Below are 25,279 nucleotides of genomic sequence, written 5' to 3'. Positions count from 1 at the left end.
CAACAAAGATTTAGCCAATGGAATCCTGGCATGACGAAATTGGGCTATGAAGAAAGATAGAGTTGACCAGACTTACTTTTATTTGAATTTTGAGGAATGAGAAATGATTTAACTTAAAAATTCAAAATTGAAACAGATCGCCAAACATTCAGATCTTTTTCTACCAACGGATCAGTGGATCAAAATTCCAGTGAAGTTTACACTTAAACATTAAACTACCCATTAATTCTTAAGGGGCTTGACAGAGTAGAAGCTTGGATATGTTTCTTCTGTTGTTGTCCATAACTAGAGGTCATAGTCTCTGAATGGGTATATGAATAAGAAGGGTTTAGAGGGATATGGGCCAAGTGCTAGCAAATGGGACCGGATCTATTTAGGATATCTGGTCATCATGGATGAGGTGGACTGAAGGGTCTGTTTCTGTGCTCTATATCTCCATGACTCTGTGATTCTAAGCCCCTTTAATGAAAAGAATTCTCCACTCCTGAAGTTGTCCACGCTCAATCATTGAATACAGGTGTATCCAAGACAGAGATTGATAGGTTTTGGGGTACTAAGGGAATTGAGAAATATAAAAATAGTCTGGGAAGGTAGAATTGAAGTAGAGGATGGAACAGATCTTACAGAACACAAAAACAGGACTGAAGAGCTAAATAGCCTGCTACTGTTCTTAATAATTTTGGAAAGTTGTTATGTTCCTATAACATTTAAAGCAAGTATTACCAAAATCATCTTCAATAAAGTAATGTGGATGTTGGTATTCTGAAATAAAAACATAAAATATTTGGAAATAACCAAGTTTGATAGTACTTATTGCAGGAAGAAAGTTAATTTTTCAGATCAATGAGCTCTTGATTTCTCAACAGTTAACATTAATTCTGTTTCTCTCTCCCTATACACTGTCAAACTTATTGAGTATTTCCTGCTTTTTCTGTTTTCATCACTACCTCCAACATCTTCACCAAGTCATCAACAATACTCTCTTGGAATGACATTCATTACAATCTTAAAGTTTTCTGTATTCTGCTACCATGGGTTAACACAATAAGGGCTGCATTTCTAATGGGTAACTCTATAGCACTTACTCAGCCAGTAATGTATGTGCAATAAATGTGGCTTTGCCAACTTTGCATTAACAAAGTAGTAAAACAAAGTGACAGCAGTACAATTTTTTTTTCTCTAAATGTGATGAGTGGATTATTTTCTTGATGAGGGTGAAAGTTGAATTGAGAGGAAGGCTTAACATAACATGATCAGTAAATAATGAAAATGGAAAATAACTAGTGACTAATGTGGTAACTACAAAGCTTGAGTTGTTTCAAAGTGAGTAACAAAACTGACAAATAAATTACAACATCAACAATGGAAATTAGAATATTTTTTATCAACTAAAAAAAGTTCAACTTCAGCCAGAATGTAAAGAAACCAATATTAGATCATATGTTAGATACATTCCACTTGACTTTTTATTTAAGTCATAGTAGGGTAAGTTACAAGCAATGTACAATAAGTAGCTAATCTGTTCTCACCTATTTTTAAACCCTTGCTGATTTTTTAAAAAGTTCCAGTAGTATACAACCGTGATTCTCAAATTTACTCATCATTGGACCATTTAAGGGAGATAAAAATCCAGAGAGCGATCCATCAGTCCTTTTTCCTTTGTGCTAGCCGCTGAGAAACAACTCATCAAAATTAATGGAAAGAATGGTATTATTTTCAATGAGACCAATGAAGTATGGTTTCATGCTGGAGAGTTTCAGTGTGGACTTTGAGTTCATCCACTACCCCTTCTTTCTGTCAATTCCACAGTGTTGAAAACACAACCTTGCAGTTGTTTACTGTAACAATAACATCAATTTTGTTCATGATGATTCATGCCCTGCATATGGGAGTTGGTCTGGTACTGTGAACAAAGACAAGTGGTGGATCATTAGGGATTCTGAGCCATTCGCTTGTATAGCCTGAACTGCACCATTGCACTTCAAGAATTTGCATTTTGGATCAGCCTGCAGGCCACCTGTTGGATCCTCATGGATTCCACTTTGCGAGCCATTGGACTTAATAATAAAATCATGAGCAACTCTGAAACTGCACTTTTAATTTCACCTTTAAATTAGTTTAGATCTTCACATGTGGCAAGACATTTACTAATCAATTAACTGCATAGATGATCTATGCCAATGTCAGCCATCGTTACGAAGTTTGTCAAAGTGAGTTCATTGATTTGAGATGTTATCTCAAAAGAACAAGATGGGAAAGCAAATAATGTCCTTGCACATCCCCCCCTTGGAAATCTGAATAAGATAGGAGTTCATTAAGTAAAACATCATAGGCATATGAACATACTCACTAATACAAAACTGAATAGTAACAGGTCAACACACTACACCATTAGAACAACAAACTTTATATAGCATTAATCATCAGAAACTGATTAAAGAACAGCTAAGTTTGCAGATGGTGACATGATAATCACATGCAGTGAGTCATAACTGCTGCTACAGTAATAGAATTGTTTTGGTACATGAATTTTTTCTTTCTTTAATATATTATACTACATTACTAAAATAACCCTAATATTCAGCATTCTTAACAGTCAATGTACCATGTTCGTATTGCATGCTTACCTTTGATAAACTCAAACATATACAATGATATTCAGCAAATATATTTACCAGCAATGTTGACAGTTATCACAAATTCCACCACCATCTTGGAAATAGTCATGAGAGAATGGATCTTTTGAAGTGTTATGGTGGCAGCTGATGGCCTGATCATAGCACTGGCAAGGTTTATGTGATTTAAGTATGAATCAGTTCACCTTGATGGAAAGCCTTGATACTGAAGAGTGGCTGACAGTGCTCAAAAAAACAAGTTATTGATGACATTAGAAAATAAACAGTACAAAGTAGCAGAATACAAATTCTTGTACATGTTTTTAACAGTTGTAAAATTTTATTTTTCAACATTAGGAGTTAAGCTTTGTAATGTTTCTCTTTCTAACACTCACTTGACAACCACACACTCCTTAAATAATAAACTCTGCATAAATATCAGAAAAATCAATTTCTGCTTAGCAAAATTCATACATTAGAAAATGATTCTCATATAAAAATAATACGCACATTTTTGCAATCAAGAGTTGAATAGGCAACAGATATAACTTGCATGGTTTTGAATATATATGGGATAGATCTTGACTTTGTGTGTGGTAGTCTATAATGGGTGACAGTGAGTCAGCAGTCTGCTTACATCACTCACGATTACTGTTTCCGTTGAATCTAAGATCTACCATGGAAGGTATATAGTTCCAGTTGGTAGTCTTCCCCATAAAAGCTATGAATGCTGCTTTAATTGGGACAGGTAGCATTACTTTATATAAGAAAGATTTTTAAGCTTTCCATCAATGGGAATATCTCCTCCTTACCAATACACATACCTTATCATTTTGAATACCTCTAACACAGTTCCTCTCAGCCTTCCTTTCTCCAAAGACAACAATCCCCACTATTCTATTCTATCATTTTTTTAAAAATTCATTCATAGGATAAGGGCACTGCTGGCTAGGTCAGCATTTACTGCCAATCCTTAATTGACTAGAGTCAATGACGTTACTGTGGGTCTGAAGTCATATGTAGGCAAGTCCATGTAAGGATGGCAGTTGCTTTCCCTAAAGGGCATCAGTGAATCAAATGGGTTTTTCCAACAATCGACAACAGATTCATGGCCATCATTCAACTCTTAATTCCAGATTTACATTCAATTCAAAGTACACCATCTGTCATGGTAGGATTCAAACCCAGGTCCCCAGAATGTTACCTGGGTCTCTTGATTAATAGTCCAATGACAATCTTCACTTGGCCATTGTCTCCCCTATCTATGTAACTGAAGATCCTTATCTGAAGAACCATCATGATGATTTTTTTTCATAAGACTTCACATCCTCATTAAAGTGTGGTGCCCAGAACTGGATGCTGTACTTCACTTGAGGTCAAACCAGTGTTTTACACTGGATTAACATAACTTCTTTCCTTTTACAGTCCATACCCCTTTTAACTGTTCTTTAAATCTGTCCCACCACCTTCAATAATTTACATTTATATACACTCATATCCCCCGCTCCTCCCACCCTCTTCACAATTTCCTGTTTCCCTCCTCTTGTCTCTCTATGTTCTGACTTAAATTAATTGCTTTCTCTTCTGCACTAAATTTTATCAGATATTTATCCAGTCATTTCACCAGTTTATGTCCTTATGAACTTCTACACTACCTTCCTTATAGTTCACAATATTTCCAAGTCTTGAATCATTTACACATTTTGGTTAATTATGCCTTGTACACTAAGTCATTAATATACAGCAGGAAGAGGTCTGTCCTAAGACAGACCCTTAGGGAACCCGACTATAAACTTTCCTGCTGTCCAGAAAACAACCATTAACCACTACCCAGTGTTCCCTGTCACTCAGCCAACTCCATATCTATGCTGCTATTCTTTTTATTCCATAAGCCTTTTCCATTCAACAAACCACTCGTCGACTCTGACTGCAGGTTAACTTAAGTGATAAAGATGCATATAAACCTATTGTTTCTGCATGCAATCTTGGAAAAGGGTCAGGACGTAAAGGCCTAATCTTCTGTGCAGCATCAACACTGCAGGTATTACTGCTGTGTGCAGACACTCCCCCAAACCAATGCTGCTGTATATTGCTTCCTGAATCATCCAAATATTATGTAATTGAAATGTAGAGCACCACTCAGGGAACTCCATCAAAGCAAAGTAGAGTTGTGGAGGTGAAAAGTGGGGAAATGTCCTTTTTATGGTACTAACTGCCATATTCTGATAAGAATTTAAAAAGTCAAGTCTTTTAATGAATGATAGCGAATGGCTGAGTAAATTAGTATGAGTGGGTGGGTAGGTGAATACATTGTGGGGGTAAGGTGAGTAAAGTGAAAGAGGTGGGTGAGATGTATGTGAGAGTCAGTGTGTGTGAGTAGGTGGTTGAGTAGGTAGTTAGATTGAGGAATACTCAGATGATTGGGACGATTTGGACGTCATTGGGTCCTGTTGGGCATTGAATGTATGGTCCAGGGATATCATTGGATTCAGGGGGATGTCCTCGGGTGGCAACAGAATAGTAGAGGGATCAGATTGAGCTGCGGCAGGGGGAAGGGGCAGGGTGGCATTGGTAATTGACTTGTTAGAGGCTAGTAAGATTTGGCTAGGAGGTGGGGTGTGAGGGGAGCAGGTAGGCAGGTGAGTCTGCTGAGACGCTAACTGGCTGGTATGAAAGCTGGTATGATGGGATTAGAGGCATAGTCGGGTTGGGTCGGGTGTAAGTCAGGTGGTCAGTGACGAGGTCGGTGGGGTAATTGGTTTGCTCAGAGGATAGTTGGGTTTTTAGGAAGTGGAATGGTCAGGTCTGGTTTTGGGAGGTTTAATCAGGTGATCAAGGTGTTGGTGGTGTTGGGGGGCTAGGGGTTGATTATGGCATTACATAGGTATTAGACCAACTTTTAAACTGTCTAAAATCCCCAGTCTCCCACTCACATTCCAAGTCAGAAATTTACACACAAAGACCCAAGCAGACAGGCAATTGCCCAGAGAAACTTAGCATTTCTGGACATTCCCACAAAAGAGGTTGGTACATCTGGATTACCACATGTATCATATATTTAGTTTTGATGATCTGGAGATTAGAATTTTTTTGAAAATGTCTGGTGCATATTTTTTTGAGTGAGAATCATGTAAAATCACAGGAATGTTGGAATATGTGCAATTAAACAACTGAATAAAAACTTCTGAAAATTCAATGTAGCAACCAAAACTGTGTATATACTCTACTTGTGGTCTAATCAACATTCAACCTAAGTGCACTGAAATACTTTACATTTCAATTCTATCCCTTTAGAAATAAACCCTAGTGCTTTATTTTCCATTTTAATAGCCTTATCACTATATTCAGTCTTGTACTGAGCTCTACTACCAGTTTTCTTTAGTCCTCTATCCCATTTAAATTATTATTTTCCATATAATATGAGAACTACATTATTTTTCTCAATGAAGTATAATACCTCACATTCGTGTTGACAATCAGTTGCCAATTATGTGCACATTCTGCGAGTTTATTTATATCTTTCTGGAATTTGTTAGTCTTCTCGAATATGATTATTCCCCCCAAAATTGATTTCATCAGAAAACAGGAATTCTGATTCAAAAGTCTAGACAGTTCATATAAATACTGAATCACAACAGTTCTAACCAACGTTCCCTTTAATTTCCCTTCACTGTGCATGATCCATTTGTAGCACAGCCACGCACATGTACATCTTATAAACAATATTGCTTGTTCACAGCCTGTTTGTCCCTTGCATAGTACATTCTTGACTGCTACATAGTCTTGTGAGATTCAAATTTTTTTGTTTTGCCTCTCTGCAAAATTGTCATTCACTCGTACTCCCTATTTTCTGTCCTACATTATTGTGGAGTGGCAAAAGATGAATTTTCTGACTTTACAATGCTGACACAGTGCCAGATGAAAAACGTTAGTCCATCCAAATAGCAATATGTACCACCAGAGGGTGAATCTTTTTACTGACACGATAACATTTTGCCATCTTCAGGAAGGTAAATTTCCACTCGATGGGAGTAAGGCGCTCTTTGGAAGATTTAAGTCTTCCTTGTGAGGGAGGTAAGGCATTTCTGGGTTTGCAAAAAGTAGGCATGCTTCCGTGTGAAAAGGGCATTAAATTTGTTTATCTTTATCCATTCATGGAAATTGTATATTAGTGGCTGAACAGCATTTACTGTCCATCTCTAAATACCGTGGAGAAGATGGGTGAGCTGACTTTTTGAATTGCTTCAGATGTTAGGGTGTGGGAACACACATTGTGCTATTGGGAAGAAAATGCTAGGATTTTAAGCTAGTTACACCTCTTCAAGGTGAGCACGGCATGTAGTGGTGTTCCATGCATATGCTGTCCATGTTCATCTAGTCAAAAATTACACAACACCAGGTTATAGTCCAACAGGTTTAATTGGAAGCACACTAGCTTTCGGAGCGACGCTCCTTCATCAGGTGATAGTGGAGGGCTCAATCGTAACACAGAATTGAAAGCAAAAATTTGCAGTGTGATGTAACTGAAATTATACATTGAAAAATTGATTGTCTGTTAAGACTTTCATCTGTTAGAATACAGTGATAGTTTCATTTCTTTCATGTGTTAATCACAAACCTTTTTTTTAAAGTTGCATTCTCGGGTTAGCTGTTAACAATGGTGATAGCTAGACAATATGTTGAAGGTGTTAGCCCCCTGTGTTCTCTGTCTATGACCTGATGTTCAGATTGATTCCAATCTAAAAAGTGAGATAACAGAGTTTTACATAAATTCATGCAGTTTTTGAGCTCAGAGTTCTACATGAATGAATGCAGTTTTTGAGCAAAGTGCAATGTAACTCTGCAAGTACAAATTCACCCCACAAAATATATATGTGCATGTGGGTCTTTGTCTTTGTCTGTGTGTGTGTGTGTCTTTCTGGGGTGGGGGCGATGAGTGTGAGAAAGTGTGTGTGTGTGTGTGTAGTGAGTGCAGAGTATCTTAAGTCTGTGAGGGGGTGCATGTGTGAGTGTGGGAGTGTGTGTGTCTATAAGGGTGTGTGTGGGTGTCTGTGTGCGCGTCTGTGTGTACCTGTGTCTGTGTGTATGTGAGAGTGTGTGCGTGTAGGAATATCTGTGTATGTGTGTAGTGCAATGGTGATCACTTGTAATGTGACATGAACCCAAGGTCCCAGTTGAGGCCCTCCCTATGGGTACCGAACTTATCTATCAGCCTCTGCTCGGCCACTTTCCTCTGCTGCCTGTCCCAAAGTCCACCTTGGAGGATGGTCACCCGAAGGTCCGAGGCTGAATGTCCTGGACCACTGAAGTGTTCCCCAACTGGGAGGGAACCCTCCTGTCTGTTGATTGTTGTGCGGTGCCCATTCATCCGTTGTCGTAGCCTTTGCTCGGTTTCCCCAATGTACCTAGAGGCCTGGCACTCCAACCACAATGCCATAAACAAGCACATAGATCTAGATGCCATCTATCAACCCCTCAGAAAACGAACAGGAAATGACATCACCACAAACCCCAGGAACCCCATCCAGGAGAAACATATAAATAGAAAGCAGGAGACAACAGCTTCGCGTCACTTGGAGGTCGCCACTGATGATGTTACCTAGCCAGGTAATGAAACATCTGGATATCAAACCTATAGCTCAGCGAGCAAACTGACACCCTAAAGGACACATTCTGGAGGAACTCCTGCAGTAATTTCCCAGAGCTGAGTAGACTGATGTCCAAAAAACCACAACTATCTTTATTAGGCTAGATTTTATTCCAACCAGTGAAAAATGTGCCCCAATTCCCATTGACTTCAGTTTTGCTTGGGTTCTTTAATTCAACACAGTCAAATACCAATTTGATATCAAGGGCAGTCAATCTCACTTGCCTACTGGAGTTCAGCACTATTATCCATGCTTAGACCAAAGCAGTGATGAGGTAAGCGGTTGAGTGATCCCAGTGAAACCAAATGGACCGTCAATAAATAGGTTATTGCTGAGAAAATGCTACTTCATAGCATTGTTGACAATCTTGTGTAAGCAGTAGAATGAAGATTGGGATTGCCAAAGATTGTCAAGGAACTGTTCAAATAATGTGTGAAGTTAAAGAAAAACAGTGTTGGGTATCTCAGCTATCCTGCTATATGACTGGTTTCTCAAAATATCACTTTCATTGGGGTCCTATCAAATGAGCATTTTGATGGGCAGTTGTAACTGCTTAAAGAATGGAAATGTTTGTTCACATAGAGGATCAAACATTTCAGTGAAATGTCTCTTTCTATAAAAGATTAGTTGAAGGGGTTTTGAAGGCTTCATTGTTTCAACAGTGACATGATAAATTGAAATTATTTTCTGTCAGCACTAATCCTGATGAATTCCAAATAGGAATATTGGTTGAGTTGGCTTGGAGAGGAAACGTCAAAGGTGCCAGGTGGTAGATATTAGTTAACAGTGAATTGGCAAAGGGGTTACATAAGGACTGATGGAGGACATAAGGGTTATGAGGGATTGCTGGACATTGACATTTGGACATTGTCTGGCATGGAATATGAATGGCCATAGAAAATGGTTAGATCAGCATACAGTGCCACAGATTGCATAAGGGGCCACGGTGTGTTGGAACAGAGGAACAGGCTGGCATGGAGGGTATGAACATAGTACATAGAACAGAGAACAGTACAGCACAGTACAGGCTCTTTGGGCCTCGATGTTGTGCCGGCCTTTTATCCTACTCTAAGATTAGGCAAACTATGTACCCTTCATTGTACTATCTTCCATGTGCCTATCCAAGAGTTACTTAAATGTCCCTAATATATCTGACTCTACTACCACTGCTGGCAGTGCATTCCATGCACTCACCACTCTTTGTGTAAAGAACCTACCTCTGACATCTCCCGTAAACCTTCCTCCAATTACCTTAAAATTATGCCCCCTCATTTTTCCATCATGGGAAAATGTCTCTGGTTATCCACTCTAGCTATGCCTCTCAACATCTTGTACATCTCAGTCAAGTCACCTCTCATCCTTCTTCGCTCCAATGAGAAAAGCACTAACTCCCTCAACTTTTCTTCATAAGACATGCCCTCCATTCCCGGCGGCATCCTGGTAAATTTCCTCTGCACCCCCTCTCTAAAGCTTCCACATCTTTCCTATAATAAGGCAATTAGAATTGAACACAGTATTCCAAGTGTGGTCTAACGATGGCTCTATAGAGCTGGAGGATAACCTCTGTCTTCTATGGGCCAGCCAATTCTGCACCCAGACAGCAGATTTCCCTGTATCCCATGCCTCCTCACTTTCTGAATGAGCTCACCATGGGGAACCTTATCAAATGCCTTACGAAAATCCTGTACGCCACATCTACTGCTCTACCTTCATCAACATGTTTTGTCATATCCTCAAAAAATTCAATAAGGTTTGTGCGATACGAACTGCCCTCACAAAGTCATGCTGACTATCTCTAATCAAACTATGGTTTTCCAAGGAATCATAAATCCTCTCTCTCAGAATCCTTTCCAACACTTTGCCCACTACAGACATAAGACTGACTAGTCTCTAATTCTAGGATTATCCCTATTCCCTTTCTTGAAGTATGGAAGAATACATTTCAACCAAAATGGGAAACAAATGTTGCTACAGTCAATTTATTGTACACCACTATAGAACTGAGGTTATACATTTTGTGTGGTCCAAATTGTCATTAATGTTCAATTAACTGACTGAACAAACAGACTAATACAGCACAAGTGTACTCGTGTATCAGCTTTCCCAGTTTAGAGAAAATAATCGATTTCACATTTGCAGCCACTTTCAATCCTGTGACCATCCTAAAATTCAAAGGACCTTTATTCTGATTATTTGATGTACAGCAGCATTGAATGATGCAGATAAATGTTTGATTTCTTGACATTACCATATTGGCTTCATTGTAAAGTGATCCTCTGAGTACTGTTATTTGAAGGGGAAAATGAATATAAGGTTGTCTGTTGAGAGATAGAGCTACCTTTTCCCATGTCCTAGTTATACAATGAACAGAGCAGAGGAAAAATGCTGCATGTACTTGGCAAGAATATTAATGAGTATATTATTAGAAAACAATAAGAACATTTAAGAAAGGGAGCTGGAGTAGACCATACAACCCACCAAACCTTTTCTCTCTCTAAAAATGATCATGGTTGATTTCAGTCTCAATTCCATTTTTTTGGCTGTTCCTCATATCTTTTGATTCCTAGCAGACCAAACATCTGTTTTTCTCATTTTAAACATATTCCAATATGTATAATCCGCAACACTCTTGCATACAGAATTTGTAAGATTTATGGTCATTTGAATGAAGAAATTTCTTCTCATTCTAGTGATAAATAATCACCCCTTGTCCTAAAGACTGTCCCCAAATTGTAGCTTCTCTTGCAACAGGAAATAGCTTCTCAATGTCTATCCTGTCAAGTTCATACAGAACTTCATCTATGTCAATGAAATTGCCTCTCATTCTTCTAAATCTCAGGCAATATAAACCCAACATACCCAGTTTCTGATCACAGGACAACCCTATTTTCCCAGGAATCAATACAATGAACATTTGTTCTACCGCCTCCAAACTGTATCTATTCTTCCTTACATACTAAGACAAAATGTTTTCAATGTACTCAAGGTGTGGTCTTTCCAAAGCCCTGCACAATTTTAGCAAGACTTCCTTATTATTGTACTCTAAACCCTTTGCAATTAAGGCCAATATTTCATTATTTGGCAATGCTGGTGTTGGACTGGGGTGTACAAAGTTACAAATCACACAACACCAGGTTATAGTCCAACAGGTTTAATTGGAAGCACTAGCTTTCGGATTGCTGCTCCTTCATCAGGTGGTTGTCCTGATGAACCATCTGATGAAGGAGCGGTGCTCTGAAAGCTAGTGCTTCCAATTAAACTGTTGGACTATGACCTGGTGTTGTGTGATATGCAACATTTCATTGGTTTTCTCATTGCTTGGTGTAATTGCTTGTTAACTTGGATGTGCTCATAAAAGAAACATAGCAAATCTCTTTTAACAGCAAGATTCAGAAACCTCAGCCATTTTAAAAACGCTGCTTCTCCAACCTTATGAACAAGTGTATAACCAGACATATCCCCCCATTATACTCCATCTGGAATCTTGCTTCCACTCCTAGAGGAGTCTGCATTTCTTTGCATCAATAAGTGTCCTTCTCAGAGTTTACGTTTCCATTTAGCTTTATATCATCAGAAAATTTAAATACATTACCCTTGGTTTCTTGATTCAAGTCATTTATGTAAATTCTAAATAACTGGTACGCCAGCACTGCACTAGTCAAAGCCTGCCAACTTGATTGCCAATTGCCCCATTTAACCCGACTCTGGTTCCTATCAATTAAACAAACCTCTATCCATACTAATATATTAACCTCACCTCCATTAGCCCTTTTCTTAAGTATTTATCTTTCATTTGTCAACTTATCAAATTCTTTTATCAACTACATTTGGGACAGCACAGTGGCCTCACAGCACCAGCAACCCGGGTTCAATTCCAGCCTTGGGTGACTGTCTGTGGGGAGTTTGCACATTCTCCCAGTGTCTGTGTGGGTTTCCTTCGGGTTCTCCAGTTTCCTCCCACAGTCCAAAGATGTGCAGGTTAGATGAATTGGTCATGCTAAATTGCTCATAGTGTAAGGTGTATTAGTCAGAGGGAAATGGGTCTCGGAGAGTTACTCTTCGGAGGTTTGGTGTGGACATATTGGGCCAAATGGCACGTTTCCGTATGGGAGAGAATCTAATCAAATAAACATACTAAATTGACTGATTTCCCCTTTATCAACGCTGCTTGTTACAGTCTCAAAAATTCTCAGATTTGTCAAACAGAATTTTCCTTTCATAAAACCATGTTGGCTTTACCTGATTATAATTCTTTTAATTTTATGATAGTATTGCCAAGATTTCTAAATAATAGATCCTGGCAATTTCCCCAATAACTGATGTTTTCTCCCTCCCCTCTTCCCTGAACAACAGTGTTAATATAACTTCCAGTGCTTGTTACAGAATGTTTCACACTTAACTGGAGATCCTTACAGCTTCAAAACAAAAATAAATACTTGTGTCTTACATATGGGATGCCTTTCAATTATATCCAGCATCACAACAGTAAGAGCCTATCATTCAGAGGACTCAAAACTTGGACGATGATCACCCTCTCACTCTTGTCTCCTGCACTGTTCCTGACACTCTGTCTTTTACTATTTAAAGGTTTACTCTTTTCTAGCCTCCTAAATCATATCATCATACAGTTACCATATACTCCTATTATCATGTCAGAAATGTGTGTCATTTAATGTTGGCAGCATAATTTGTGCCAGTGCTTTTCCCTTGAGCAAATATCTCGTCACAAATGACTCCTATCTTCCTACTTCCTTTTGATTCTATAATCGACAGAGTATATACTCTGGTTCATTACAAAGGCTTACAACAAGCCTGCTGGGATTCTGGTGATGTAACTGCTCCACGGGAGGTAGAAACAGACAGCCACTCCATGTTTGTCATGTCCCAAATGCTCTATAGAATTTAGTGGTCGCTGCACACAAGGATGCATGATAGGCCACGATAACATATGTAAGAGATCAACAGTCTGATCTTTGAACATGACAAACAGGCCTCTGTTGCTGACAAGATTCCACCTAAAAGGATACTGTGCAAAGAAGGAGCTCATAGCTTAGATAGTTACATACTCACATAGAAAGAAGATTGGCTGTTGTCTGCCAGAAAACAAGTATGCATAAATGCCTCTATTTCAGATTGGCAACATGTAACCAATGGGATGCTGCAAAGGTCTATTCTGGACCTTCAATTCTTTCTAGTATTTACCAATGACTTAAATAAGGGTATCAAAGACAAGACATGGTGGTTACATTTACAGACTACACAAGAACAGGTGAGAAAATATGTTGTGAAGGTGACATAATCCAAATGCTGGCCAATCTAGATAGGTTAAGTCCCCAGACAGGTTGATAGGTTGAATCTGACAGTTGGAGCATAATTTTGGAAAATATGAAGGTGTTCACTACTACAGGAAAGATAAATAAAACAGTGTTATTTAAATGGGGAATAACTGCAGAGTTCCAGAATGCAGAGAGATTTAAGTGTTCTCAGTTATGAGTCACAACAATCTTCTCTGCTGCTAGCTGTTTCAACCAAGTGTTGCATCAACACGGACATTTACTATAAACTGACCGACTCCCACAGCTACCTAGACTACACCTCCTCCCACCCTGCCCCCTGTAAAAATGCCATCCCATATTCCCAATTCCTTTGTCTCCGCCGCATCTTCTTCCAGGAGGACCAGTTCCAAAACCGTACAACCAGATGGCCTCCTTCTTCAAGGACCGCAATTTCCCCCCAGACGTGGTCGACGATGCCCTCTACCGCATCCCTTCTACTTCCTGCTCCTCCACCCTTGAGCCCCGCCCCTCCAACTGCCACCAGGACAGAACCCCACTGGTCCTCATCTACCAACCCACCAACCTCCATGTACGGCATATCATCTGCCATCATTTCCGCCACCTCCAAACGGACCCCACCACCAGGGATATATTTCCCTTCCCTCCCCTATCAGCGTTCCGAAAAGACCACTCCCTCTGTGACTCCCTCGTCAAGTCCACACCCCCCACCAACCCAACCTCCACTCCCGGCACCTTCCCCTGCAACCGCAAGAAATGCAAAACTTGCGCCCACACCTCCCCCCTTACTTCCCTCCAAGGCCCCAAGGGATCCTTTCATATCCGCCACAAATTCACCTGCACCTCCACACACATCATTTATTGCATCTGCTGCACCCGATGTGGCCTCCTCTATATTGGGGAGACAGGCCGCCTACTTGCGAAACATTTCAGAGAACACCTCTGGGACACCCGGACCAACCAACCCAACCACCCCGTAGCTCAACACTTCAACTCCCCCTCCCACTCCACCAAGGACATGCAGGTCCTTGGACTCTTCCATCGCCAGACCATAGCAACACGACGGTTGGAGGAAGAGCGCCTCATCTTCCACCTAGGAACCCTCCAATCACAAGGGATGAACTCAGATTTCTCCAGTTTCCTCATTTCCCCTCCCCAAACCTTGTCTCAGTCAAATCCCTCAAACTCAGCACTGCCTTCCTAACCTGCAATCTTCTTCCTGACCTCTCCGCCCCCACCCCACTCCGGCCTATCACCCTCACCTTGACCTCCTTCCACCTATCGCATTTCCAACGCCCCTCCCCCAAGTCCCTCCTCCCTACCTTTTATCTTAGCCTGCTGGACACACTTTCCTCATTCCTGAAGAAGGGCTTATGCCCGAAACGTCGATTCTCCTGTTCCTTGGATGCTGCCTGACCTGCTGCGCTTTTCCAGCAACACATTTTCAGCTCTTATCATGGAGGCTACCCTCCCCGATTAAGGTTTATGATAGAAGCTTAGGTGTCCCCCTCCCCCTTTATGTACTAAAGGAGATTGATCTCCATTACTCTCAACCCATTTAACTAAGGTAGGATTTGACACACTCAGAGCACTTTAAAGATGGAACTGGAATCAGACTAATTGGTCTTGGTGTCTGGAACATATAATGTCCAAGTATGGAAAAGATGTCTGTGATAAGAGTATTTACTAATGAGTGTGTGTCAAAGCTCTGCTCCCAGTGGTGGAGGAACAAAGGTCTAAAAGATACTCTACATTGGAAATGGTCAGAGCTACTTCAGAGCTATATCTCAGGAAGTTATTAAGAGTGTTGGAAATAGAATAATGCAGCAACGAAGATGCACTCTTTATTGGATAACCCTTATTTAGATTAGTTGACAGGCAGAAAGCCAGTAGGGATAAAGATACCTTTTTCAGGAGGGAGCCGGTGACAATTGAAGTTCTGCAGAAGTCCATGTTGGGAACACAACTATTCATATTCCACATCAATAATCTGGATGAAAAATTGAGGGCTTTGTTGTTAAATTTGCAGATGACACATGTGGAGGGACAGGTAGTGTTGAGGAAGTGGGGAGGCTGCATAAGTACTTGGTCAGGTCAGGAGAGTGGGCAAAGAAGTGGCAGAAGAATGTGGAAAGTGTGACATTATGCACTTTGATGGGAAGATTAGAGATGCTGACTATTTTCTAAATAGGGAAAGGCTTCAGAAATATGAAGCACAAAAGGATTTAGGAGTCCCAACTCAGAATTCTCTTAAGGTTAAATACAAGTGCATTTGCCTTCCTACTTGCCAACTGAAATGTCAGCATTCATTTCAGGAAGGCTAGATTACAGGACCATGTACTGCTGAGGCTGTATAAGGTTCTGGTCAGACTGCATTTGGAACATTGTGAGCAGTTTTAAGCCCTGTATCTAAGGAAGGATGTGTTGGCCTTGGAGGTGGCCCAAAGGAAGCTCACAAGAATGATACTAGAGATGAACAGCTTGTCAAATAAGGAGCAGTTGAGATCTCTAGCTCTACAATTGAAGAGATTAGAAGGATGGGGGGGGGGGGGGGGAATCTCATTGAAACTTACAGAATACTGAGAGGCCTGGATATAGTGAATGTGGAGAAGTTATTTCCTCTAGTAGGAGAGATTAGAACCAGAGGGCACAGCCTCAGAGTGAAGGGGCAACCCTTAAGAACTAGGACAAGGAGGAATTTCTTCAACCAGAGGGTGGTTAATCAGTGGACCTCACTGCCATAGAAGGCTGATGAGGCCAATCACTAAGTGTCTTTCATTATGAAGGTATAAGGGATACTGTACCTTTTAAGAGTGTTAAAAGTTAGCAGAACTACCTGATACAGCACCAAGTGTTCTGAACAAGGTAACAATGTAACATTTGGTCAAATAACTAAAGGAGCTGGGTTGCCTGGAGACAAAGACAAATTCAAATTCGGCCAATCAGTTTAAATTATGCCTCAAAATACCTAACTCCAGTCAAGATGAATTTAGTATTTTGACAATATTAACACCAATGAAACAATCTGATGCTTTGGGGTATGAAACCATTAAAAAATTGAACAGTTGGAGGAGAACTGCTAAAAGACAAACAAATGTGGGCTGCTCATGAGAAATCTCTGAGAGGTACCTGTCGAGAGAAGGAGTCTGCACAAAACAAAAAGCTTTTAAAACTGACCTGGAGAGCAAATCCACGGAGGAAAATACAAAGAAAAGATTCGACAGCTGGCTGGTTTTGAAATTTGAATTTTTTGGTATATCTTAATCAGGGATTTAATCAGACCAGTATTGTAGAGGGGAAGGTAAAAGATAGGTTAGAGAAAGGAGTTGTAAATACTTGTTAATTAATTATTCCCTGTTAGACTTCAAAAAATAAAGTTGTTAATTGTTACTTTAAATAGTGACTTTTGTGAATAGTTCCTTGCCTCTCGAATTTTAACAGGTTACAGCATGCGTTAAATCATTTCTACATTGCAGAATAAATTAGCGGGGGGTGGGGGTTACCCCGTGTTGTAACAGTTTGGGGGCTTTCATTCGAAATTTGAACTAACTTAGACAGATTTGAATAGATGTGGGGGTACAAAAAATCCCAGCAAATTTAAAGACTTGCAGGTTAATGTCCTCAATCTTAACATAAAACATTGGTGACACAATTTGTTTGATTTCAGTAACTTGTGGTTGATTAAATTAGAAGTGAGAGAAATGGCTCTTAAAATTGCTAAAGGGGTTCTGGGATTTGAAGATGATTCTAAAATGTGCCAAGAAAGTTTAGAAGGAAAGAAAAAGGCCATACTTTTAGAATTAGCAAACAAGTTAGATTTGGGTTTAACCAAGGACATAGATAAAGCTGAAATTGTAAGGGAGTTACTCAAACACTTAGGTATATCAGAGAAACAGACAAGTGCAGTAGAGGGATAAAAACTTAAATTACAATTGAGGAAAATGGAGTTAGAAGATAAAAAGAGATAGAGAGAGAGAAGGATCTCAGCTGAGGAAAGAGAGAGAGAGAGAGAAGAAAGGGAGAGAGAAAGAGAGAGGAAAAAGAAAGAGAGAAGGTTCTAAGCTGAGCAAAAGGAGAGAGAATCTGAACTGGAGAAGGTGCAACTTAGTCAGCAAAATCAAGTTACTGGGATGGAGATTAAAAGAGAAGGTAGTGATGTATACAAATATGTCAAAACTCTGCTACATTTTGATGAGAAAGTTGAAGCCTTCTTTATTTCATTTGAAAAATTGGCTAGGCAGATGGAGTGGTCTGAGGATTTATAGGTAATGCTAGTTCAAACTAAAATGGTAGACAGAGCTAGTGAGGTATTTGCCATGCTGTCAGATGAGGAGTCAAGAGATAATGAAGAGGTCAAATAGGCTATTTTAAGTGCTTATGAATTGGTACCAGAAGCATATAGACAGCAGTTCAGAAACATAAAGAAGGAAACAAGTCAGATTTATGCTGAGTTCAAAAGAATTAAACATAGTCATTTTGATAGATGGGTGCGTCCTTTAAAAATATATAGGACCTATGAGGCTCGAAGGGAGATTATTCTGCTGGAGAAGTTTAAAAACTTACTTCCAGGGATGGTAAAAATTCATGTGGAGGAACAGAAAGTTCAGGGAGTGAGAAGGGCAGCAAAATTGACAGATGAAAACATGTTGGTGCATAAGACAAGCTTCCAGCCGAACTTTACCCTGTGAGGGATAGAAATTGGGAGAAGTGGAGATTCTACACTCTGAAACAAAGCATAGAGAACACTGGAAAGAATTTACCACAAGATAAAAAAGGAGCCCAAGAGGGTGGAAAGGAAGTGAAAAGCATCAGGTATTTCTACTATGGTAAAATGGGACACATACAGTCACAGAGCTGGTCATTAAAGAAAGGCACTGTGGGACCAGATGTAGTAAAAGAAGCTAAGCCAGTGGCATTAGTGAAAGTAGTAATGGAAACCCCAAGAAGAGCTGAGGAGCTGCAGGAGAGTGCACAGCCTGGGCAGGGGCTGGGTATGGAGCGAGTACCTGATTGCTATAAAGAATTTGCCTCTGTGGGTAAAGTTTACTCAGAAAGAACAGGGGAGCCAGGAAAGAAGTTATAATTTTGAGAGATACAGGATCTAAGCAGTCACTAAAAGTAAGAGATGAGCAAATTTACACTCTTTCTGACCTGTTACCCAAGAATTTGATAATTTGTGGGATAGATGAACAGAAAGTTAGCATTCCCCTATGTACGATCAGGTTGGAGTGCCAACTCAAGACTGGAGAAGTTACAGTGGGAGTGATTGCAGAGTGTCAGTGCCAGGAATTCAATTTGCTCTTGGGAATGATTTAGCAGGGTCCAAAGTGGGAGTGACACCCCTTGTTGTGGAGAAACCCAAGGAAGACCAAGAAACTGAGGAGTTAAAACAGAAATATCCTGGTATTTTTCCAGACTATGTAGTAACCATGTCCCACTATCATAAGTCACAGCACAAAATGAAAACTAAAGAGAAAGATGAAGGAGTTGAGGTTCAGTTAACAGTCATCCTGTTTGACGTAATGGTGCAGGAAAAACCGAAACAGGCAGACGGTCTGACAGAAGTATTTAATCCTGAAAGGTTAAGGGACTTGCAACAGAAAGACAAGACAATGTAAGATATATACCTGGATGCGTACTCCGAAAAGGAGGCAGAGAATATTCCTGAGGATTATTACCTGAAAGATAGAATCCTAAAATGGAAATAGAGACCACGGCAGGTTAGTGCAGAGGAGAAATGGGCCAAAGTGCACAGATTGCTGGGAGCATATGGTCAGGAAGTGTTACAGGTAGCACATGAACTACCTGTAGGAGGTCACCTAGAGGTAAAAAAGACTCAGGCTAAGGTACAAAAACATTTTTATTGGTCTGGAATGCACAAGGATGTGGTTAACTTTTGCTGTACATGTCATACATGCCGAATGGTAGATAAGCCAAGAGCGTGGTGCTGGAAAAGCACAGTGAGTCAGGCAGCATCCGAGAAGCAGGAAAATCAACGTTTCGGGCAAAAGCCCTTCATCGGGACTTCCCTTCATTCCTAATGCATACTCTGAATGAACTCCCTTCATTCCTGATGAAGGGCTTTTGCCCAAAACGTCGATTTTCCTGCTCCTCGGATGCTGCCTAACTGGCAGTGCTTTTCCAGCACCACGCTCTTGGCTCTAATCTCCAGTACTCACTTGTCAGTAAGCCACAGGCGATAATAAAACCAGCACCTTTGTTGCCAATTCCTGTATTTGAAGAACCTTTCACATGGGTTCTAACTGATTGTGTAGGTTCCCTCCCCAGAACTAAAATTGGGAACCAGTACTTGTTAACAATAATGGATATGTCTACCAGATTTTCAGAGGCAATTCCATTTTGGGGTTTCAAGGCAAAAAAGGTGGTAGCTTTCTTCACATGGTATGGGCTACCCAGAAAGATTCAGTTGTACCAAGGGTCAAATTTTACTACTAGGCTGTTTAAGGAGGTTTATGGATAGCTTAGGTATACAGCACTCTAAATCCAGTGTGTATCATCCTGAATCCCAGGGAGCTTCAGAAAGGTGGCACCAGACCTTGAAGACCATGTTGAGAACTTACTGTCAGGATTACCCGAATGATTGGGATAAAGGTATCCCATTCATATTGTTTGCCATTAGAGATTTCCCAAATAAATCTACTCGGTTCAATCCCTTTGAGTTAATATTCAGGCATGAAATAAGAGGTCCTTTGAAATTAATTTTTTAAAAATTGACAGGAACAAAGTCGGAGATCTCACACTTAGATTATATATCGGAAGTGAAGGAGAGATTAAATCAAGTAGGTGAGTTAGCACCTCAAGAGGGCACAGCATAGAATGAAGCAGGTGGAAGATAAAAACTGTGAGACTCGGATGCTTTCCCGAAGGGGTGATGTGTTACCAGTAAGGCTAGGATTAGTGGTCTGTATCAAACTGAGAAAAAGTTGAGTCAGGTGAACTATCTTGTAAAGATGCCAGATAGGAAAAAAATGGTATCAGGTATGTCCTGTAAACATGCTGAACCTATATTATACTAGACAGAAAGAACTGGAGAAATAGGTGTTAGTTACTGCCACGCAGAATCAAATCAAGATGGTGTGATTTTGATGTGCCTTAAAATAGATTTAAAAATGAAGAAGTCCTTGAGGATTGGGAGAGGTTAGTAAACATCTGCCTCAGGCACATAGAACACAGTTAAAAGGTTTGTTACTGCAGTATAAGGATATATGTAAGAATTAGATGGGGAGGACTAATGCTATTGTACACGAAGTAGATGGAGGGAATACTGCTCCGATAAAACAACACTCCTATCATCTTAATCCTTTCAAAGCCTGGCAGGTCCAAGTGGAGGTGGAGGCCATGTTCAACAAGGATACCATTGAACCAAGCCAGAGCAAGTGGAGTTTGCCAATTGTCTTAGTTCCCAAGCTGGACTGGACTCAACGATTCTCCATGGACTATTGGAAAGTCAATGCCATTTCAAAATCAGACTCATATCCAATTCTGAGTTTGGAGGACTGTATTGGGAAAGTTGGACAAGCCAGTTACATCTCCAAGTTGGACTTGCTGCGTGGTTACTGGCAGGTACCTTTATCAAAGACAGCAAAAGAAATTTCTGGGTTTGTAACCCCAAATGGGCTATATCAATTTAAAGTGATGTCCTTTGGAATGAAGAACGCACCAGCCACATTCCAAAGACTCAGGAACAGAGTTGTGGTGGGGTTAATAAACTGTGCAGTCTATGTGGACAATGTAGTGATCTTTAATAAGTCCTGGAAAGATCACATGGTACAGTTGGCAATGCTCTTTGAATGTCTACAAGAAGCAAAGCTGGTAATAAATTTAAACAAAACTGAATTTGCGAAAGCAGAGGTAATGTTCTTCAGACATAACATCGGTCATGGAACGTTGACCCCACGGAATGCAAAGACAAAAGCCATCAAAGAATTTCCACAACCCACCTTGAAGAAAGAGGTGCTTCGATTCTTAGGATTAAGCAGATTCTATTGGAAGTTTGTTCCAAACTTTGACAGTGTAGTGGCACCCTTAACCAATTTGCTGAAGAAGAACACAAAGTTTCAATGGACAGAGCAATGCCAGGAGGCATTCGGCCGTTTGAAATCAATATTAACCATCAAACCAGTTTTAGCTACACCAAACTTTTCAAAACCTTTTAAAGTTGCCATCAATGCTGGTAACATAGGAGATGGAGCTGTACTGCTACAGGAAGATGATGATGGGATTGAACTGCCAGTTGGTTACCTTTCAAAGAAACTCAACATCCACCTGAAAAAATACTCCACAATCAAAAAATAACTTTTGAGTTTGGTACTGGTCTTATAACATTTTAGTGCATATATCACAAACAACGTGTCAGAGAAGGTTGTGCACACGGATCACAATCATCTTACATTCTTGGAATGCTTTAAAGACAAGAATATGCGACTATTTCATTGGAGTCTTATGTTACAGACATCTAATTCACAACTCGTACACCTTCCACCTCAACCTCAAATTTACCTGGACTGTCTCAGACTCCTCCCACCCCTTCCTAGACCTCTCCATTTCTATCTCGGTCAACTGACTCAACACGGACATTTACTATAAACTGACCGACTCCCACAGCTACCTAGATTACACCTCCTCCCACCCTGCTCCCTGTAAAAACACCATCCCATATTCCCATTTCCTTCGCCTCCACCGCATCTGCTCCCAGGAGGACCAATTCCAATACCGAACAACCCAGATGTCCTCATACTTCAAAGACCGCAATTTCCCCTCAGACGTGGTTGACGATGCTCTCTACTACATCTTCTCCACTTCCCGCTCCTCTGCTCTTGAACCCCACCCCTCCAATCGCCACCAGGACAGAACCCCACTGGTCTTCACCGACCACCCCACCAACCACCAGATACATCGTATCATACTTCATCATTTCCTCCACCTCCAAACTGACCCCACTACCAAGGATATATTTCCCTTCCCTCCCCTATCAGCGTTCCAGAAAGACCACTCCCTCCACAACTCTCTCATCAGGTCCACACCCCCCACCAACCCAACCTCCATTCCCGGCACCTTCCACTGCAACCGCAAGAAATACAAAACTTGCGCCCACACCTCCCCCCTCACTTCCCTCCAAGGCTCCAAGGGATCCTTCCATATCCGTCACAAATTCACCTGCATCTCCACACACATCATTTACTGCATCCGCTGCAACCAATGTGGCCTCCTCTACATTGGGGAGACAGGCCGCCTACTTGCGGAACATTTCAGAGAACACCTCTGGGACACCCGCACCAACCAACCCAACCACCCTGTGGCTGAACACTTTAACTCCCCCTCCCACTCCGCCAAGGACATGCAGGTCCTTGGACTCCTCCATCGCCAGACCATAGCAACACGACGGTTGGAGGAAGAGCGTCTCATCTTCCACCTAGGAACCCTCCAACCACAAGGGATGAATGCAGATTTCTCCAGCTTCCTCATTTCCCCTCCCCCCACCTTACCTCAGTACCAACCCTCGGACTTAGCACTGCCTTCTTGACCTGCAATCTTCTTCCCGACCTCTCCGCCCCCACCCCCTCTCCGGCCTCTCACCCTCACCTTAACCTCCTTCCACCTATCACATTCCCAATGCCCCTCTCCCAAGTCCCTCCTCCCTACCTTTTATCTTAGCCTGCTTGGCACACCCTCCTCATTCCTGAAGAAGGGCTTATGCCCGAAACGTCGATTTTCCTGCTCCTTGGATGCTGCCGGACCTGCTGTGCTTTTCCAGCAACACATTTTTCAGCTCTGATCTCCAGCATCTGCAGTCCTCATTTTCTCCTTTCTGAAAGGTACCTGACTATAAGAAGCTTGCGCAACAGAACATCAAAAAGACGACAGAGGAAAATCTGTAGTGACCTCTGGGATGCTCTTTGCCTGTCGAATGTTAACAGCTTACAGCACAGGGTGAATCCTTTCTGTGTGGCTGGTTTGGATTAGCAGAGGTGTTTACCCTCTGTCATAACAAAATGATATTATTAAGCTGGAGAAGGTTCAGAAGAGATTTATCAGGATGTTGCTGGGTCTGGAAGGTTTGAGTTATAAAGAAAGGCTGGATAGACTGGGACTGTTTTTTTCACAATAGTTTAGGGGATTGAGAGGTGACCTTATAGAAGTTTACAAAATAATGAGTGATATAGATAGAGTTAATGGTAGTTGTCTTTTCCATAGGATGGGGGAATTTCAAAATTCGAGGGCACATTTTTAAGGTGAGAAGAAAGAGATTTAGAAAATGACATGAGGGGGAAATTCACAGGGGGTGGTTTACATATTGAATGAACTTCTTGAGGAAGTGGTGGATGTGGGTACAATTACAGTGCTTCAAAGACATTTGGATAAGTACTTGGATAGCAAAGATTTAGAGGGCTATGTTCAGCATGAACTGGTTGGACCAAAGGGTCAGTTTCCAAGCTGTAGGGCTCTGTGACTTTACACTGTAATATTAACTAAAATCAACTTATGTAATTCCTTGGTAATTCAGTCTTTGTACAAACTTACATTATCACCCTCTATGTGGTTCTCCTATGCACACAGGATTTGTATGGATTGGCTGTGGTGTCACACTCATCAACATGACTGTAGCAGACACACCTGCAGACAAGACAAAAAAAATGCAATTGCCAAATAATGAAGCATACACACTATTTTGCTTCCAGACAATCTACAATGTGCCAGAATTCACAACTCTGGCAGTTAAAACCTATTTAAGCAGCATGACTTCTCAAATCACAAATGAATTTAACCATCCAGTACAGCTCTAGAAGTCTCTGCACTGACCCATCCTCCCATCTTTCTGGTATCCAATTAGTTCTTAAATAAATATGGGGGCTTTTACCACTTTAACAACATGTAGAAACCTGTTCCAAGTGATAATAATTTGTCGTGAAAAGAAATTCTTGGCATTGGGCCTAAATTAATTTCTTCTGGTTTGGATGGCCATTGTGATGTAACTTTACAAATTTATCTTTATCTACATTATTTATAACCTTCTATACTTCGGTAAGTTCACTTGCAGAATGTCCATGTTCATGACTTTTAAGTGCCACAGTCTTCTTTGATCACTAACCTTCAACACAAATGATCAGCTTTGTGACTTTCCTTTGTATACTCTCCGATGCTAACATGACCCCATTACCCCAGAAATGGACGCAGTACTAATTTGCTGATGTCTAACTCACAATCAGGCTGAGGGTGGAGTTGTGATCATGGGGCAATTATAGATTTTTAAAAATTTTATTTCCATTATTAATTTTTATTTCCATTGATTACTATATCACTATCATCTGTTTTGCACTCTCATGCTAAAGTATTCCTCAAAGAGGGAAGCATGAGAGAATTGAGGGACAAGCAAATATCATGTAGGCAAGAAGCATAACACAAAACTTTGCATACAACAAAACTGACTCCAGCTTTAAGTGACCTATCTGCATTTGCAAAGTCAATACCTGGCTGGTTACAAATGTTAGAGTGAATGGGCGGATCTTCTTCATCACTGTCTTCCAGCTCTTCTACCACCTTCTCTTCTAACCCTGCCTGAACAGGTTGCAGTATTTGTGTAAGGAGTAAAAGAGAAGCTCAAAGTTCTGGATTGTGGTAGGGAAGTGGTACATGCTTACATCATCTGAAGTTTATAATACCAAAATGATTATGCAATCGGGTGGAAATGGAAAATGAGGAG

The 25,279-nt window shown here is 40.7% G+C and overlaps 1 protein-coding gene across 1 annotated transcript in view; it reads right to left on the bottom strand.

The window, feature by feature from the left end:
* Positions 1-25,279, bottom strand: part of ush2a (Usher syndrome 2A (autosomal recessive, mild)) — a 929,735-nt gene that overhangs the window by 820,756 nt on the left and 83,700 nt on the right. Inside the window, 3 exon segments of the mRNA XM_072580162.1 lie at positions 2,676-2,803; positions 2,805-2,861; positions 25,006-25,134. Coding sequence (XP_072436263.1) covers positions 2,676-2,803; positions 2,805-2,861; positions 25,006-25,134 — 314 coding nt within the window.

This window comes from Chiloscyllium punctatum, chromosome 11 (assembly GCF_047496795.1).
Source record: "Chiloscyllium punctatum isolate Juve2018m chromosome 11, sChiPun1.3, whole genome shotgun sequence".
Taxonomy (NCBI): domain Eukaryota; kingdom Metazoa; phylum Chordata; class Chondrichthyes; order Orectolobiformes; family Hemiscylliidae; genus Chiloscyllium; species Chiloscyllium punctatum.
Note: the sequence above shows the minus strand (reverse complement) of the source record. Positions and strands in the feature narration are given on the sequence as shown.